The sequence below is a fragment of the Scophthalmus maximus genome, chromosome 14 (genome assembly GCF_022379125.1).
Source record: "Scophthalmus maximus strain ysfricsl-2021 chromosome 14, ASM2237912v1, whole genome shotgun sequence".
Classification (NCBI taxonomy): Eukaryota; Metazoa; Chordata; class Actinopteri; order Pleuronectiformes; family Scophthalmidae; genus Scophthalmus; species Scophthalmus maximus.
The window spans coordinates 15,444,120-15,461,420 of NC_061528.1; the positions used below are offsets into that span (position 1 = coordinate 15,444,120).

Sequence of the window (17,301 nt, forward strand, 5' to 3'; positions counted from 1 at the left end):
AAAAGTATTATTATAATAGTATTATCAAAGTAGACGAAAAGTAAAATCAGTAAAATGAAAATAATGTACATTGTATTTTCGGATAATAATTATTGTTTATTTATAAACTACAGGATCACCTAATATAATACATATTCAATTTATTTTTCTTTGTATTATTGTTCGTAATCTGTCAAGGAACTAGTAACTAAGGTTATGGAAAAAAAGCAACACTATGCTTTAGTAATATAATATAATAATAAACTACTTGACTCTCCTCTCAATGTAACAGTAATGGGTAGAACACTTTATGACATGGTGGTAAGATTTTGGTTTTGAGTAATAGGAAGAATCATGATTGACTTTTGTTGGTATAAAAAAGCAGGGGAACTGCTGGGTTTCAAGAGGGCAGTGAAGTGGAGCTCTTTGTGCAGCTCTTAATGATCTCTCTGTGCTGCCTTATGTCCCAACGTGACACATGGATATTAAACAAAGGAGTGAAAAGCATGTTTACATCACCGCAAAGACAAGAAAATGTACTGTATCTTGCCAACTGCCCATCTGGGTCTGTGCTGTTTTTCCTTTTACATGTCACTGAATGAGTGCGGTGCATTGGTTGGAGGAAATTGTTTGGAAATTACGACTATAACCCTTTTTGAAAACTGTATATACTGTAAGATTTTCCCTGCTGAAAGCAGAGTCAGTGCACAATACTGTAACGTGTTTCTTCCACACAGTGCCTGTAAATGCCATGCCACTTGGCTGCATGTTGGTATGCACCAGGATTCTGTTCTGATCAGGCACCAAGTGTCTCGTATGGGAAGAGTAGAACTGCGACTCACCGCTCATTGCCTCCACGTTCCTCTCGAAAAAAACAAAGTGCGAGGGGTCTTTTTCATCTCTCCCCATATCTTTCCCTCTCATCGCAGATCGACTAAAGCTCATCCCGGACCTGTGGTTCATTTGAGCGACAGCCCGAAAGATGAAGGCAAGGTGAGTGGGCAGATGAAAGACACGTCGGCACACACCCTGCGTCTCCTCAAGCACCGAATCTTAACCTTACCACAACCTACAGCACAGAGCCCCCCCCCCACACACACACACTCCTATCCCTGTGTTAAAGTCTTTGCTTTAGTCATATCTCTTTGTTTCTCCCTTAACACGTGTCCTCGACCCCCCCCCCCCCTTCTTTCACTGCCTTTCCATCCTCTCGTTCTTTCTCCCTGTCTTTTACGTCTATCTTTCAATACGTTTTTCTTTCTTTTTTAATTGCTCTCTCCTCACTCCATCAGCCTTTCTTTCCGGCACACTGCCTGAAAACCATTCCGTCTATAGTAGCTCCCCCTATTGTTGCCAGTTCTTTTTCTCCGTCCCCTTTTGGGCTCATCACATGTACACATGAAGTGTGCGGGACCTACAGGCGATGCCTTTCGAGGACCGGAGAGGTTTTTTCGGGGTCATGCCGCAGTCAGATTGGTAGGATAAGCGACAGTGGCAGGGGCTGCTGTAAAAGAGAGGTCATCAAAGAGCATATTGATTTAACCCCCATTGGATTTTTCTGCCTCTGGGTCGAACCAGACTTGACAAGCTGTGAAGACGTAAAAGACGAGACACGAGTTTACAGCTGCTGTGACACACTGAAGTCATGCGCAAAAGTGTTGTATGTATTATTAGAGAAAAAAAAAATGTTTCTAACATAAAAAGACTAGTGAGAGACACGATCGTGAAGGTGTTTTGATTTCATGACACAATCCTCTGCTTTACGATGGGTATGTTTCACTGTTTCCTTTGCTGTTATAGACCAAATGATTATTCAGTTCATCAAGATTTTTTTTTTTAAATAAATTGATAGTCCATTAGGCTCAGTCCTGAGAGACATTTCCCAGCAGATATTAGGAGCAGCAGAGAAAGGCACAGATCTAACTGGTAACCATAAAACTTGAAAGCAGGCAGCTGAGAAACTTTGCCATCAGAAACGACTTATGGTTAAGGAACTTTCACATTACAGAAAAACAGTGAAATTGCATAAATCACACTGGTGCTGTTGGTGTACGTCTGCTCCTATATCTTTAATCACTCCATTTTCCACCCCCTGTGTCTCCCCCCTGTGAAGCTGCTCATAGGGTTCGAGAGCGGGACGGTGGTACAGTGGGACCTCCGGGTCAAGAAGGCCGACTTCAGAATCTACTACGATGAGGTGAGCGGCCGCGACGAGCAACTCGGCGTGAAGCGCGCTCTGTTTTCCTACGAGGTCTCCCCTTTCTATCGGCGTCGTGTCACTCATTAAAAGCAGCATTGCGTATTGTGTTGATAACCTTTCGGTGAAACTTGAATTATAATTTTCATAAATATTCACTTTTTTTCCCCCGGTGTTCTCTGTCGGGGTGCGTTGTCGCAGCAGCAGTAAGTCGGATATACGGTATATAGAAATGTGGCAAACGTGTTCACTCAGAGGGGGGGCTGCACGATTGATGCCAGCAAACATTTACAAACCTGCTCAGGCACACCAGTTTCTGTGGAAACAAAGAGTTGTTTCATGTCTCTCGTCTGCCATTTCCAGGAAACTATGACGGTGAGAATTGTTATTAGACTTTGTAGCACGGGGGGCTATTATTAATAACAAACCAAAAAATCCCACACAAATGTTGCAAACTCTGGTTCGTGCCTTTAATCATTAACAATACGGAACCGCAGAGAACTGAGATCTGGTAATGATAAAAGATCAGTTTAAGTACGAGAGGAGGCAGGTGCTGTTACATGAATCCGTCTTTGGGCCTTTAGAGCCTCCGTCTGACCTGCTCGTCAACCCCTCCCATCACTTAGAATATTCAAGAACAGAAATCGCCCAATGTTTAGAATCTCAGCCACGCCCGTGTTTCGTCTCTGATCATCACCTTGTCTTTCTAACAAGGCCGGCTTTGTCACCGAGCGCTGTATTTCACTGTCTGTTCGCCTGACAACCAATTACTGCGGGGCTTTGAATAAGGAGCGGCATAATTGCAGGAGTCGCGCTTGCTCACAACAGTCGCGCGAGTCCGGGCTGCCTCTGACAGCTCACACGGCTCCGTCACCTGCAACACGTGGAGAGTACAGTCGTTATCAGTGTAGCGCAAAATAAAGAGTCTGGCCCTTTGTGTCGATAAAAGATGAGTGGTTTGTTTGTCCCCGCTGTCAAATGGCCCGTCTGACCGAGTGTGTGATATTCAAAATGTTAGGTTTGTAGGGTTTGTAGTCATTGAAGACACATAGCGCCCGACTCACTACACGTAGTGCACGCATGTAGTGATGGCAGTGATTCAAAATGATATTTCATCCGATTATATCAGGTATAGAAGCCACAGAGTAAAAACAACCCCGGCTAAAACTAGATCAACCAAGTCTTTATTGAATAGCTTCAAATTGTTTTACTTTTATTATCCATTAATTAGGCGCACACACCGTCAAACATCAGTCATATTTATTTAATTTTTTTTTTGCTGTAACCTCTGTGGCCTCAAATCCAATTTGCCCGTTGGACAATTTCGCCTCACAGCACTGATCCTCCGCATCCGCTGCCATCTCTCATCTCCTGTGAAGAGTCACATCCCGCTCGCGTTCATTAAGGTGGTCTCATGTGCACCGCCTCCAGCGCAGCGTGGCATCCCTGTGTCACACCTCCTCAGCTGACAGCAAAAAGAAAAAAGAAGGAAAAAAAAAGCATAGAAGAAAGAAAAAACACTCAGGTCTTTCAGAGACGCGGACAGAAGTTCTGTATTGCTGCCACTTATTTACTGGTGTAGCTGTATGTTTCGAATCTGTTAATGTTGTGAACCTTGCATTGTCTCAACCAAATCCACACTTACACAGGCTGGGAGGGAAACTAAAGGTCGCGGCTCAGCTTCGCGAATGTCCCATGTACTTTGAGGAACACAAACAACGAGTGGATTCTGAACGCTGGAGGCTCATCTTTAACCTTTTGAAAAATATATGTATACATATAGGAAATGACGTGCTGGTATAACATCTGCTCCCGCTCTGCCGTTGGTTCAGGCCATCCACTCAGTCAGCTGGCATCACGAAGGGAAGCAGTTCATGTGCAGTCACTCGGACGGCAGCCTGACGCTGTGGCAACTCAGAAACACCACCAAGCCGTTCCAGGTCACCTTCCCTCATGGTGAGAGACGCACCCACAGTATACTGTTTTTGGTTTTTGTATTTATTTATTTTTATTTTACAAAAATAAGCCTTGATATTTCCAAGCTGTGAAAACTGGGTCCTTGGGATGTTACGGAATACAACAGACCAATGACACATAATCTAAATGAAGATACATCTCTAAGCATTGTAGGATGAATTGATGGTTTCTGAGTTTTCTATGGGTTGAGTTTCGAACATGCAGGGACATGCAGGCATAGAGGGGTAGAATTAAAAATATTTTATGCGTGTGTAAAAACTATAATTTAACCTCTGAACTCAAAGGGGAAAGCTGATTTAAACACCACATGGCAGTTTGAGTGTGCAAAAAATATTTAAATTGTGACATTTTTTGGGGATAAAAAAAACAAACAGGGTAGTTGTCAGTGCCACATATAACAGAAAGATTGAGTTCATCATCATCACGAATGATCCATCTCTGTGACTCAGTTGATGAGACTAGTTATGAATCCCGCTGTATATCGCAGACATCGGTGCTACCATTAATTCTTTTGGCAGCTCCTGGTCATCGGGAGATCATTTTTGGCCATTGCAACTGGCTGCGTCGAGCCATCAGCCCCGTGTCATTCAAACCACGCGTGGTTGCCAAGCGTCTGCACATTTAGAGTGCATGACAGAGCAAATCTGGCTGTCAGTTGCAAATAGTGGGTTGAAGGATTTTTCTCTTGCACTTCATACCTTATCCCAAGTGCTCTTCCTCGGCCTCATCTTCCTTTTGTCCCTTCCTATGTGTTGTCAGATATCGGGTGACGAATAGTCCCCTCGCTGTGACTTGTGATCTGCCATCTTTGGCAAAAATCACAGAAGAGTTAAGGCGAGAGGGGAAAGGATGTGGGCGATGGATGTTGGGGGGGGGGGGGGGGGGGGGGCAAGCACGACAGGCCGTGAGACATGGTTCAAAAAAAAGCAGCAGATTGTTTAATGTGCCAGATAAACAAGAGAAAGGAGGGAGAAGGGACAGAACTGGAAAATGAGTAGAGGCGATTTGACACATGTAAAAAGAAGAGACGTAGACAGTAAACACGTCACCTCGTGGGAACCAAACGCTCTTTATATTCCAGTAATATATTCTCATTTACATTTCTTTGTCATGAGAGTTTGATAACGTCATCTTTGGAATCGGTGCCAATTTTCTTCTCAATCTAAAGAGCAAACACAGGCCGATATTATTGGTATCAGAAACGTTTTACTCCCTAATCCCAGTATCTGCATCAGTGCCCCGAAAATCCATATCGGTAAAAAAGAAATAGCTTTACCAGAGATAGGGAGACTATATACCAATTCAATGACAACAGTGCTACTACAGGCAAGTTGATGGTGCAGGATGCTGGAGCTACGCTGCCACGTCCACGTCAGTCCAACCTGCAGTGCAGGACGGAGCTCATCTATAATCTCTCGTTCTGGTTGTCGGCCCTTGACCTAGGTTATTACGTTTTCCTTTATTTGAATACATTATGTTCAAGCAGGAGGTTTTTTTTCTTCTCCAGATCCACTCTCCATTGTATTGAGTTAGTCGAAAGCTACAGTACATATGTAGATGATAGATTCAGCATAGATGCTTTATGCAATGTCAGTGGGCTTATTGAGGACATGCTCTTTATTAATTCATTTGCTGTTACAGGATCTAGCATTTGAAGTTTCTGGTTTCCACTTTGCAAAAGCGACAGCAGTAAAGGCCTCCCAGTTCAGAGTCATGTTTTTTGTTTTTCAGAGCACTGTGTCCATGAAGTTAAAACCCAAGGTCCCTCTGCTTTCCAGCAGAGAGACACCTCCTCTTTATATCAAAGGCAAAATCATTTCATAATTTGAAGCTGCTGAAAAAAATAACTCTCTTCGACATGCTAACTCCGAGGTCGGTCTGCCAACTCGACCGTTCCCTGAGAAGAAGAATTGGAAATATATTGCACGGTAATCTGAAAATAGCGGGAGTTAGAACAACCACAACCACTTTAATTTTCTGAGTGGAGTTGGTTCTCTGGAACGATGTATGTCCTGGTCAGTTTTATAATGACACATACAGTATTCGTAAGTGTTTGTACTGTATTATTACAGCTGTGGGGATGGGGCTGTGAGCCTGAAGTGGTGCAGTGGGCCATTAAATAGCGTCGCTATTAAGACAGACATGCGTAATGAAATGAATAGTTTGAGAAGGGAGGTAGAAACATGAATGAACATTAAATGCATTTGCCAATTTCCCTTTGCAATTTTCACCCTTATGATTTAGTAAATTGAACAGTCACAGAAAAGAAACTAGGTCTGGTCTAGTATTGCACAAAAAGTAAGCTGATCAAACTTTTAAGACGGCAGATGTTTAGCGCAAACTTATTTTATTGCCTAATATTGTCTAATTTATTGTCCATCATTTGTTCCTGTAACTAATTCAGGTAAGATACAGAAGGACGGGAGGAAGGAGTCGTGTAAACCCATACTCAAAGTGGAGTACAAGACCTCAAGGAGCAGGTGCGTGTGTCCCTTTTCCAGTTGCGACCCACCAGAGCGATTTGGCTGGTGCACACCAGCCGCCAGTTTCTCTGTGGTGCCTGAGGCAATTTCACAAAATTAAAAACAAAAGTCCTTTTTGGGTTGTTGTGTTTTTTGGCCAAACACTGTCTCATATGCACACAGATTTGGCTCTCACAAACACACTCGATAACATCCGTCCTGAAGCCGATCGTGTCCCGGTTGCAGGCGGCTTGATGTTGAAAACAATTTCCCACTGTAAATTTATTTTGGAAAATGCTGTATTATATTTTTGTCTCGACGACCATCTGGCAATCCCCAGATATTTTATCCCCGAGGTCAAGAATCCAAAGTTTTCTCTCATGAAAACTGTGATTTCAACACTCTTCTGGGTTGTTCGCTATATCCCGTGGTTCTTTCATCATCTGGTGACTTTTAACGAGAAGGTTGCTCATGGTGCCCCGGTTGGTGATAGTCATAAGCCTCTTAAGTTGCGCTCGTGCGCCGGAGGGGGGGAACTACACATGATTACACTGTGCTTTTACACCAGTCTCCAGCAGGGTGATTCTTTTGGCTCACTTCCACTCAGTACGTGGAGAACATGAGCACAAAGCACTCAGATCGTGAAACTCATAACGCCTGTGTATTCATTGCACCTTCAGTTTATTAGCTTTTTTTGTGGATTAGCTTTACGTAGATCATGCATCCTGCAGTTAAATTGCGCTGAATTATATTTAACCCTCACGATGAGAGTCAAAGCCACCTCTTTTTCAGACTTTAAGCCTGAACTCACATTTATTTCGATTCTATTATATTAGTGGCTTGTGATAACTGGCTTGAAAACAGATTGAAAGTCACATCTTACAAATAGCTCAGCGGACTGATTAATACACGTATGCAGTAATTCAGTTATTGTCCGGTCAGGTTTAGCCGTCAACACAGATTGCAGGCCTAGACGAACGCCTCCTGACGGCTTGTTCTTCCTCCACGACAGCGAGCCCTTCGTCGTCTTCTCCGGGGGACTTTCGTATGACAAGGCAGGACGGAGACCGACGCTAACCATCATGCACGGCAAAGCCATCACCGTGCTCGAGATGGACTATCCCATCGTGGAGTTCATGGTGCTCTGCGAGACTCCCTACAACAACGGTGAGTGCGTTCAAACAGGGAATAATTATCCCCAAAGGAAAACGCTCACGGTTCAAATGTGTAACAGCTTTATCCTTTTAAGTTTGGCTTTGTACCTTACAGAGGTCCAGGAGCCTTATGCAGTGGTGGTGCTTCTGGAGAAGGACTTGATTGTGGTGGATCTGACACAGAGCAAGTATGTGCTTCACATATACAGTATGTACACACACACATTCCAGCAGCTCAGCTTTTTCCGATAGCAAAGCTGGAGAGAGAGAGAGAAAGAGAGAGAGAGATACATTAATTAATGTCAATTTTTGACATGAGTTAACATGGCTTGGTATTGCTTCAGGGAAAACGCAACACATACCTGCCCCCCCCCCCGATAAGCCGAATCCTGTAACTGTCAACGACAAAATTAAAGGGATAAAGAGCCAATCAGTTTCATTCAAATCTACACTTAGGGGAGAAACAAAGGTCAGATTTGCCATTAGGGTGCGACCACTGCCACTCCGGCTGAATGAACCTGTTATCGCTATTGGGACAAATGGCGAGGAAGGTGAGAGGTGCTGACGTGGCGCCGCTCGGACTGATTAACACCGAGACCGGGGAATACATTTGAAAAGCAGCAAAACACTTACCTTATAAATTAGGTCACCTAGTTAATTGCGTTGCTTAATTAAAGCTGTGAGATATAAATATATCCCGATAAGGCGTAATGTGGTTTTGACAGACATGAACCTATTGTTTTTAAATTGTTCACTATAGAGCAGCCAGTGGCAAGCACCTGGAGGGTTTATACTCAGTATGTATCATCGCTCTGATATTCACAGGGTTTTCTGATAAAGGAATAATTAATATTTGTATTTTAATTTAGTTGGTTGAATGTTTTTGCAGTAGCAAAGCCATATTTCCATGCAGGCACCTGCAAAGAGGTGATTTAGCAAAATGTCTCACCTTCAGTTTTTGGGGATTGTTACACCAAAATAATTCAGTTTAACACACGTTCAACAATCTCCTTGTTATGTCGCTATGTCTTAAACTTTCTTCTCTGCCTCCTCTGCCACGTATCGCTCAGCTTCCCCGTCTTCGAGAACCCTTACCCCATGGACATCCACGAGTCCCCCGTTACCTGCACGGCCTACTTTGCAGAATGCCCACCCGACATTATCCCCATCCTTTACTCCATAGGAGCCAAACACAAGAAGACTGGCTACAGCCAAAAGGTATGGACGGGGGAATCCCTTTTTTTCAGGTTCAGTCTTGTTATTAGTTATGATTAATCCTCCCAAGATGTATGAGCATGTTTCAGGGGTTTACAGGAAGAAAAAAAAATCAACTTAGCTTTGTTACTTTGTAAGCAAACATCTCCCATATACGGTAGACAGATTTTAATAAAAAGGTGGTTTCCCAAGTTGACCAACATTAAACTGCAACATTGGATTGCATTTCAGTGTTTATTAAAAAATGATTGGCTTAGCAATATTTTGTCTTTGTACAGTTTCATATTTGAGGATGACAATGTGTTTCTTTTTTACAAACCGAAACAAAGAAAACATCTCAAATATGATTATTCAGTGTTTTGAAATACAGAAGAAAGAAACAAAAAAGATGATGAGATTTTGCTTTCTGAATAATCAATGTCTGTATCCGCGTCAGGAGTGGCCAGTCAGTGGAGGAACGTGGACTTTAGGCTCCCACACCTACCCAGAGGTCATCATCACAGGGTAAGTCAGAGATATTGACAGAGATATTTGGAAGAGAGAGAAGAATCTTGTGTCATATAAGTCAAAAAAACATGGGAACCATTAACCTAAACTGCTGAAAAAAAGGAAGTCCAGTTTCACCCTTTAACATTAAAGGACGTCTGCATGTTTGTCTTCACTCAAGGCGTTAAATGCCATTTACATTTATTTACATTTAATAAGTGCACTACCGCAGCCTCTTTTCTTTTCTTTCAGACACGCCGACGGATCAATTAAGTTTTGGGATGCATCTGCAAGTGAGTCCCCTCTCTCAACTTTTCTTTCTTTCCCCCGCATTGTCTCTGAGCTAAACTGAAGCGATGCGTTCTTTTTCAACTCGGCGTCAGTCTCGCGCGGCGCGCTTGAACAAACACCATGTCTTTCACGAGTTCAAATGGCGACTAATTCCAGATTCGTCATGGTCTCCGAACTCGCAGCAAATTGATACCAGCGTGGTGTGAGATATGAGATGCTCCGCAGCAGACTACACATGGCGCCCATTATCATGTTCACAGATGCGTGCGCCGTAAACATCTCTCATGTAAATGTGTGGGTTTCGTCATAATCGTGTGGTCTGCGGAGCTGTGGGATGTCTCTGGATGACTTTTGGTTTGATTGCATCACTTCTGCTGTTACTTTCTCGATATACATTGACGGCTTAGTGAGGAGAGCTTATGTCGGCCCGACCCTGACCTCAAGTGACCCTCAGAGTTACTAGCCATCGTCTTTGGATGCCAGTTAGCTAGCATTATAATGAGATGATAATATATCAGACAGCAATATATATTTGAAGGACTATACTAATATTCACACAGTGGCACGTAAATAATTTTTAAAAGTTCTTATTTACTATTACTTTACGTTTAATTTTGCCAGAGATGTCGTGATAATCACACTCCTCTCAGGCGGTAGATGATGGATGAATGGATGCCAATCACACGTGATGGTGAAAATGTTGAAATGTGAAAATGTTTCAAAACAAACAATTAATGTGTGGACATGATTTGATATAGATTATCAACCCATGCCAGGACGTCACCTGCCATCCAAAAACATTACTATGATATCATATTGTTCCACTGGGCAACATTTTTTTTTTTTCATTGTGTAGGTGCTTCCACCACTGGCAATGTTTGTTATTCCCTTAAAGCTACAGTGTGTCATATTTAGAAGAACTTATTCACAGAAATTGAATATATGTGTTCATATATGTATAATCACCTGCAACAAAGAACCAACGTTTTTTCGTCAACTTTGAATGAGTTGAATATAGTCTCATGAGGCTGGCCATGTTTGCTACGTCGTGTTGAATAGGGCTGCACAGAACAGTTCAGAATACGTCGCATTCACGTAGAATTTTCAGGGCTGCCGGAAACCGGAAATGGAATCAGCGGTGCGACAGCATCAAGTGTCCCTTGTCGGGTGCTCAGTTGGTTGAGATTCGCAATTTAGCACCAGATTCCGTCGGAAAATTATAAAAAATTACACTCTGGGGTTTGAACTGCATGTGTGGGTACGTACATGTTGCCATTTACAGTATGTTCTCACATAAAAAAAGAAAAAATGTCTCTACCCAGTCACACTGCAGATGCTGTACAAGCTGAAGACCTCCAAAGTGTTTGAGAAACCAAAGCCTGGTGAGGGCCGAGCCGCCGATCTGGTGGAGGAAGACCCCTTCGCAGTGCAGATGGTCAGCTGGTGCCCTCAGAGTCGCATCTTCTGTGTGGTTGGCATCTCGGCTCACATCATCCTGTATCGATTCAGCAAATACGATGCCAACACTCAGATAGTGGTGAGTGAAATCAGAATCAAAAACAAAAGGGGGCCACATCCTGGTCATTTGGTGCTTTGACCTCTTTTTTTTTTTTGTGATTCAATGTAAAAACATTTTTCTATTAATCACAGTTGATCCAACATTGTTGAGAACCTGCATCAGCATAACACCAATTCCGTGGCTGACATTCACTGTGACTCAATGTAGTTACTGTGTCTGATGGCATTGATGATAACGACGATGATGATGGTGGTGGTATTACAATAGGCATGATAAAGGAATCCCCTTCCTCGTCTGTGTCGTCCCCCAGTCGCTTGACGTGCGCCTGCAGTGTGAGTCTGACGATGTCATAACTCCGTCGGAGAACGACAACAATCCCTGCTCCCCAGAGCCCGGCTCCCACTCGCCGCAACACCACCACCAATACCCAGCCAGCCCCGGCAGCGGAACACCGGAGGGTCTCAAAGACAGCATCCCCTGCCTCAAGTAAGACGACTTCACACACACACACCGTAGGGCTCACTGCATCAGATGACACCAAGCCAGACGAATCAGTTGGTACTGAAGAGTGCCAGGAATATGCAGTGTGCCACCAACTGTCAAACTGAAAGTGGAACAATGCCAATGACTCACCCCTTTTTAAGAAATAATATTGCAGGCATTGTGATAGATAATGAGATAAACATTCAACCTAGTTTGCACTCCAGCGCCTTTTCTGATGTGACAGCAGATGAGGGCGTTCAAAAACAGGTTACACCCTGCAGCGCTATCGGACATTTGTTGACTAGGTTCATAATTAGTGCTGTGTATTTGGGTGTTCGAGATGTATATGATCGCATGTGCACATTTCAAGCAATCTGCAATTTCAACAAGAGCTGCAACAGTTAATCGATTAATGGATTGGTTATGATCGCTAAATCAATTGGCAAGTAGTTTTTATGGTAAAAAGGTTAAAAAAATATCTGATTTCAGCTTCTAAAATGTGACCATTTTCTGATTTATTTGCTCCTCTATGACAGTGAACTAAATATATTTAATTTGAGGGACAAAAAACAACAACATCATCTTGGGATTTGGGAAACACGATTGTAATTTTTCACAAAAAATTAAATTGAAAATAATTGACGGATTAATCGGTTATGAAAATGATAGTTAGCTGCGGCACTAATTTTCACTGTGTGTTCATGCATTTAGCCAGAAGCAGTTGACACTCACTTCTCCAGTGAATATTCACGATGGAAGCAAATATCGTTGACAGTAGATTGGTCATGAAACTGAAAAAGCCTCTTTACCAGCGTGACGCAAATGGACTAATGAATATTGAATTATTTCATCTCGTCCTCGGTGTGTACTGAATGTCTCCACGATTCTCTCACCTCTCCTCTACTTTTGTGGGTTTCAGGGTGAAGGACCGGGCGGTCCGGGTGCCCCCCGGCTACCAGGCTGAGCTGGTCATCCAGCTGCTGTGGGTGGACGGAGAACCTCCACAACAGATCACCACCCTGGACATCAACTCCGCCTATGGCCTGTAAGTCAGCAGATACGTTGACCAGTCTGTCCGTCAGCTTGTCCACCGATTCATCTGTGCGACTGCACACTTGTGCGTCTCCATCGGGAATGTGGAGCAGGGAATTGTGTTTTTCGTGACTAATCCACGGCACTAGGGGTGCACAAACTGGTCATGGTGGACAATGCTGTGGCCGTCATTCACAGATATTTGATTATCGTCACGATGCTGTCACGAGAGCGTTATTGGAAGTGAAGCAGGTTGTGGAAACTGCACCAAAATTACACGTGAGAGACCAATAAGGTTAGGTCTCAAGTGTCTGTGTGAATCTGCGTCCACACTGGCCTGTGTCTTCACTTTTACAAGGTTAGTTTTCTGGAGGTGGCAGGAGGGAGCAGCGTTTTTTTCGTCGTTGCCTTTCTGTTTGGAGTTTGCATGTTCTCCCGGTGCACTGTGTAGAGTAGGTTATTGGGAAGACCGCAGACCCGTCCGGGCTGTTCCTTGCCTTTTGCCCAATGTCAGCTGGGATTGGCTCCAGCCCCCTCCGAGACCCTCAAAATGATTAGCGGTATAGATAATTAATGGATGGAGTTTCCTGGAGTGTTTATAGAGAGACTTGTAGGTTAATTAACTGTATAAGGTTGCAGTATGTGTCAAACTATTCTGCTCTGACATACAAAAAAATGACGGTTAATAGTGGAGGTAAAGGCCTCAACGACATCACTTGAGTGCATGGCTACAGTGTATCGCTTTTGAAAGACAATATTGTCCATATTATTGAGCTCGCAGAACACATAGACCCTGCATGTTTAGGTGTTGTTGTTATTACCTGCAGTTAGAACAGTATCTAAGCTGTTTTTTTTGTGTTTCAAGGTTTAAAGATTTCCTGTTATACATACTTAAACACCTACCAGCCAATCAGAAGACAGAGAAAAAAAATCTATATTTTGGGAGACCATGGCTATTACATCGTTTGAACTGAGTGAATTCTGGGAAAAGTAGTTGGCTGCATCATCACCAAAACAATGCACGGGCAGTGTCTGTCTTCTTCTTTTCTTTCGTTTGTGTTAGATAGGTATTTTATTGCAATAATAAGTAACTGATGTTGACCAGAGTGGTGGTTGATACTTTATTCATTAAAGATTATTACAATTTGGGAACTTTTTAAACATGTTATATTGAACAGAGAGTAAACGACTTCCTGAGCCCACTGACAACTTGTTTCGTTTTGTAGTGAACAGAAGCTCTGTTGGCAGAAACCAATAAAATCCCAGCTCTTTGGGGAAAAAAAATCTCTTTGGCTCAAAGCACGGCCGTAGTTTGCCTCTCTCCTCAAAAGCTGTTCACAGCTAGAATGGAATTGCAGAAATTGATTCATTAAGTCTTATTCTTTTTAGTTTTTTATGCCTCAGAAAAGGGCAGAAATTAAGTTATCTGTGACCTCACAAAACACGCTTTTGACTGTAACTCAGATGATCATAAAGGACACTTCATATATTTTATCAAATGGCTTCATCATTTTCACAACATATGCTATTTGGACAGTAATGGATGTGAACTGCGACTTGACAGGTTGGCGTAGGTATAAAACTATGAGGACGTCATTCTACCGCCCCCATCCTGACGGAAACAATTTGGAAATTATTCCGGTCCCTTTGTACTTGATTCGTAATGAAGATAATTGTAAGCCAAAAAATGATATTTGTACACATTACACCATGCTCCGCATGATATTTCATGTGTCATCAGTAAAGTTACAGCAAAAACACAGGGCCGTCTCCTCTTTATATTGCTTACATAACCGTGTTAACAGGATGATCCTTTTCACCGTCACTTTCCTCCAGCTCTCGAGCCTCCAGTTCGGATCCATTGGGATGGATGTCGAGGTTTCCTGGTAATGTCGTCTTTGCCGTGAGGGTTGTGTGGCTCGCACTATGTTTAAATGTCACACACTGTTTTCTTTGGGGCTCTTTGCGGTTTCGTCGTGTATCCTGAGCGATCTGAACCCTGTTGTTCACACAGGGTGCATTACAAAAAAAAAGCCTGTGTTTATTCATTTGGCAAACCTTTGCAAAGCGGAGACAACGCTGTCGCTGCGGCCGTCTCAACCCGAGCCATCCGACCATGCGACAGTAATCCGAACTGAATCAGCCCAACGCATGCTGGGAGCAGCAGAGCGGCGGTGGACTGGGCAGCACAAGTTTGTGTGACATTTACGCCGTACTTGTTTTGTATTTTTTTTATGTCTGGTGGCTGTGTTGAGAGGCCACTGATAGAATCATTTTCATGAATATCATCCACTGTAGTTCTGGTCAACTGGATCATATTTGGCACGCAGACAATTAGAGCAATGCCTGCTAATAAGTTCCTCGTGAGCGGTCGAGCCAGGGGCTCTGGGGCAGAGAGGGGTAGCAGGTGGCGGTGGGGCTTATTGGAAAACCTCATATTAATATTCAAAATCAGCACCTCTGGCAGAGTGAGATAAAGACACTCAATGTGAGGCAAAGTAATTACATGAATATCACGGTTAATTTTAGTGCTGGATTATGCTACATGTTGCACCTTGTCAATGAGAACTACCTGCTGGAATAAATCTGCAAAAAAATGTCTTTCTCCACCACATAAATGCAAATGTGTTTTTGTGTGTGTGTGTGTGTGCACGTGCCTCCTGGTTGTGTTTGTCCAGTTTGGCGTTTGGGAACTGCAATGGCCTCGCCGTGGTGGACTACTTGCAGAAAACCATCCTGTTGTGTATGTCAACACTGGATCTGTACGGAGCCGCCGACCCCTACCAGCGCCTTACCCGCTCCCCCCGCAGGAACAGACAGTCCACCTCAGGTAGCGCACACACACACACACACACACACACACACACACACACATCTCTGGTATCCTGCCACTCACATACATGTGCACGACTAACACTCACTGTGCATCCACACAAAATGTGCGACAGACGTCGTCATCACATCCAGACTATTTTCTATTCTACTGTCCTCTCTTTTCTTTCTTTTGTTTCTTCTTCCCTTTCCTCTGTCTCCTCCCGTATCTCTTCTTCTTTCCAAGGCTCAACTGATGAATCAGACAAATGAACTTACTTACATGAAATCAATGATGAGGGTGATCTAATTACACCCCTTGTATAATTGATCAGTAACGCTGCTCTCAAGCCCTAAACTCTATCAAAGTTGGAGAAAAGTTAGCACATTAACTCAAGCACAACATTTACAAAAAAATCGCACTCGAGTATTTCTGTTTTCTGCGATATAATACAGTACTAAAAAAAACCTATGTTACATTTATTTGATAGATTTATTGGACACTTTTGCACTAGTTACCAATGACTTATAATATATGATGCATTGCCATACAATAAATTCCTATGGCCAAAGGTATAAGGTTGTTCAACTCCCCCCCCCCCCCCCTTTACCTAAAATCTTGAAGGGTTTAGTCATTTTCCTGCTCCATTTTTAATGAAGCAAATTTACTATATTGTGAACCGTTATTTCTTACTTACTTATTCTTTCCTTCACTGCAAATACAAAATGAAATGTAATCATATAAAAACACTAATATAACACGTTGCATAACTGGTAGTTTGATTTTGGTATTCATGTATATTGTGGCAGAAATCCTTCCGAAACACAAAATGTTTCCCTTGAATTTGTACACATTATTGTTTAAATTTAAAAAAAAACTGTTATTGGATTATTTTGGCCAGATTAAACAAGAAACCATGAATTTAAGGGAGAAAATCCAGTCTGTAATCGCAAAATATAGTTTGACAACATCTAGTGGAATCAATGAGTTTTTAATAGTCTGCATCAGTCCCAACTCTCCTTGTTTCCTCCCTCTCTTTGCTCTTTTTCCGTCACACTATGACATACCAAGACAAACACACTCATGTCAGTATACATGCCTGTCACAGGTCTGCACTGTGATATGAAGCGCATGCTGCGTGTCATTTCACGTTGGCATTTTTGTGCATGTTTTCATTTGACTTCTCTGTCCTTTCTGTCTTTTTAGTGCTGCTTGAGCATAGAGCTGTAGTCTAAAGCCACAGAGGTCTCGTTGTACTTCCCGACCCCTGCTCCCCTCTTGCTCTGCTACTAATCTTGGCCGGCGATGTTCTCCGAAGGGCAGCCTCGTCCTCCAGTACTGTGAAGATATTCAACCCCGCCACTCAGAAATCCCTGTGTACAAAAAACAGAGTCCAATTTAATTTGACCCCAGACTAACCCTTTGGGTGTGAGGGAAGAGCAGCTCCGGTTGTTTTAATATTTTAAGTGTCCAACGTCTATTGAGCAATTCAAATTACAGAGATTTTGTCATTACATAATCCCCGTAAGTGTCACCTGAATATGCTTTACAGGTACTCCGGATTTGTGGGGGGGAATGTAAAGGGATGGATGACTTTGGGCTTTGGAGCCAACACTTTGCTGTTGCATAAGTGCCTTTATTGACTACCGCAGCACTTTTCTGTTTCCAACTTCGGCTTTTTGCAAAGCCTTTCA

General features: G+C 43.0%; 1 protein-coding gene across 10 annotated transcripts in view; it reads left to right on the forward strand.

Moving 5' to 3' along the window:
* Positions 1–17,301, forward strand: part of stxbp5l (syntaxin binding protein 5L) — a 114,771-nt gene that overhangs the window by 67,344 nt on the left and 30,126 nt on the right. For all 10 annotated transcript variants that reach the window (XM_035651087.2, XM_035651090.2, XM_035651088.2 and 7 more), the window contains exons 6-18: positions 909–972; positions 2,093–2,176; positions 4,009–4,132; positions 6,558–6,633; positions 7,628–7,782; positions 7,885–7,957; positions 8,840–8,987; positions 9,421–9,488; positions 9,723–9,763; positions 11,084–11,298; positions 11,591–11,766; positions 12,683–12,808; positions 15,474–15,625. In XM_035651087.2, coding sequence (XP_035506980.1) covers positions 909–972; positions 2,093–2,176; positions 4,009–4,132; positions 6,558–6,633; positions 7,628–7,782; positions 7,885–7,957; positions 8,840–8,987; positions 9,421–9,488; positions 9,723–9,763; positions 11,084–11,298; positions 11,591–11,766; positions 12,683–12,808; positions 15,474–15,625 — 1,502 coding nt within the window. The remainder of the gene's footprint in view (positions 1–908; positions 973–2,092; positions 2,177–4,008; positions 4,133–6,557; positions 6,634–7,627; positions 7,783–7,884; positions 7,958–8,839; positions 8,988–9,420; positions 9,489–9,722; positions 9,764–11,083; positions 11,299–11,590; positions 11,767–12,682; positions 12,809–15,473; positions 15,626–17,301) is intronic.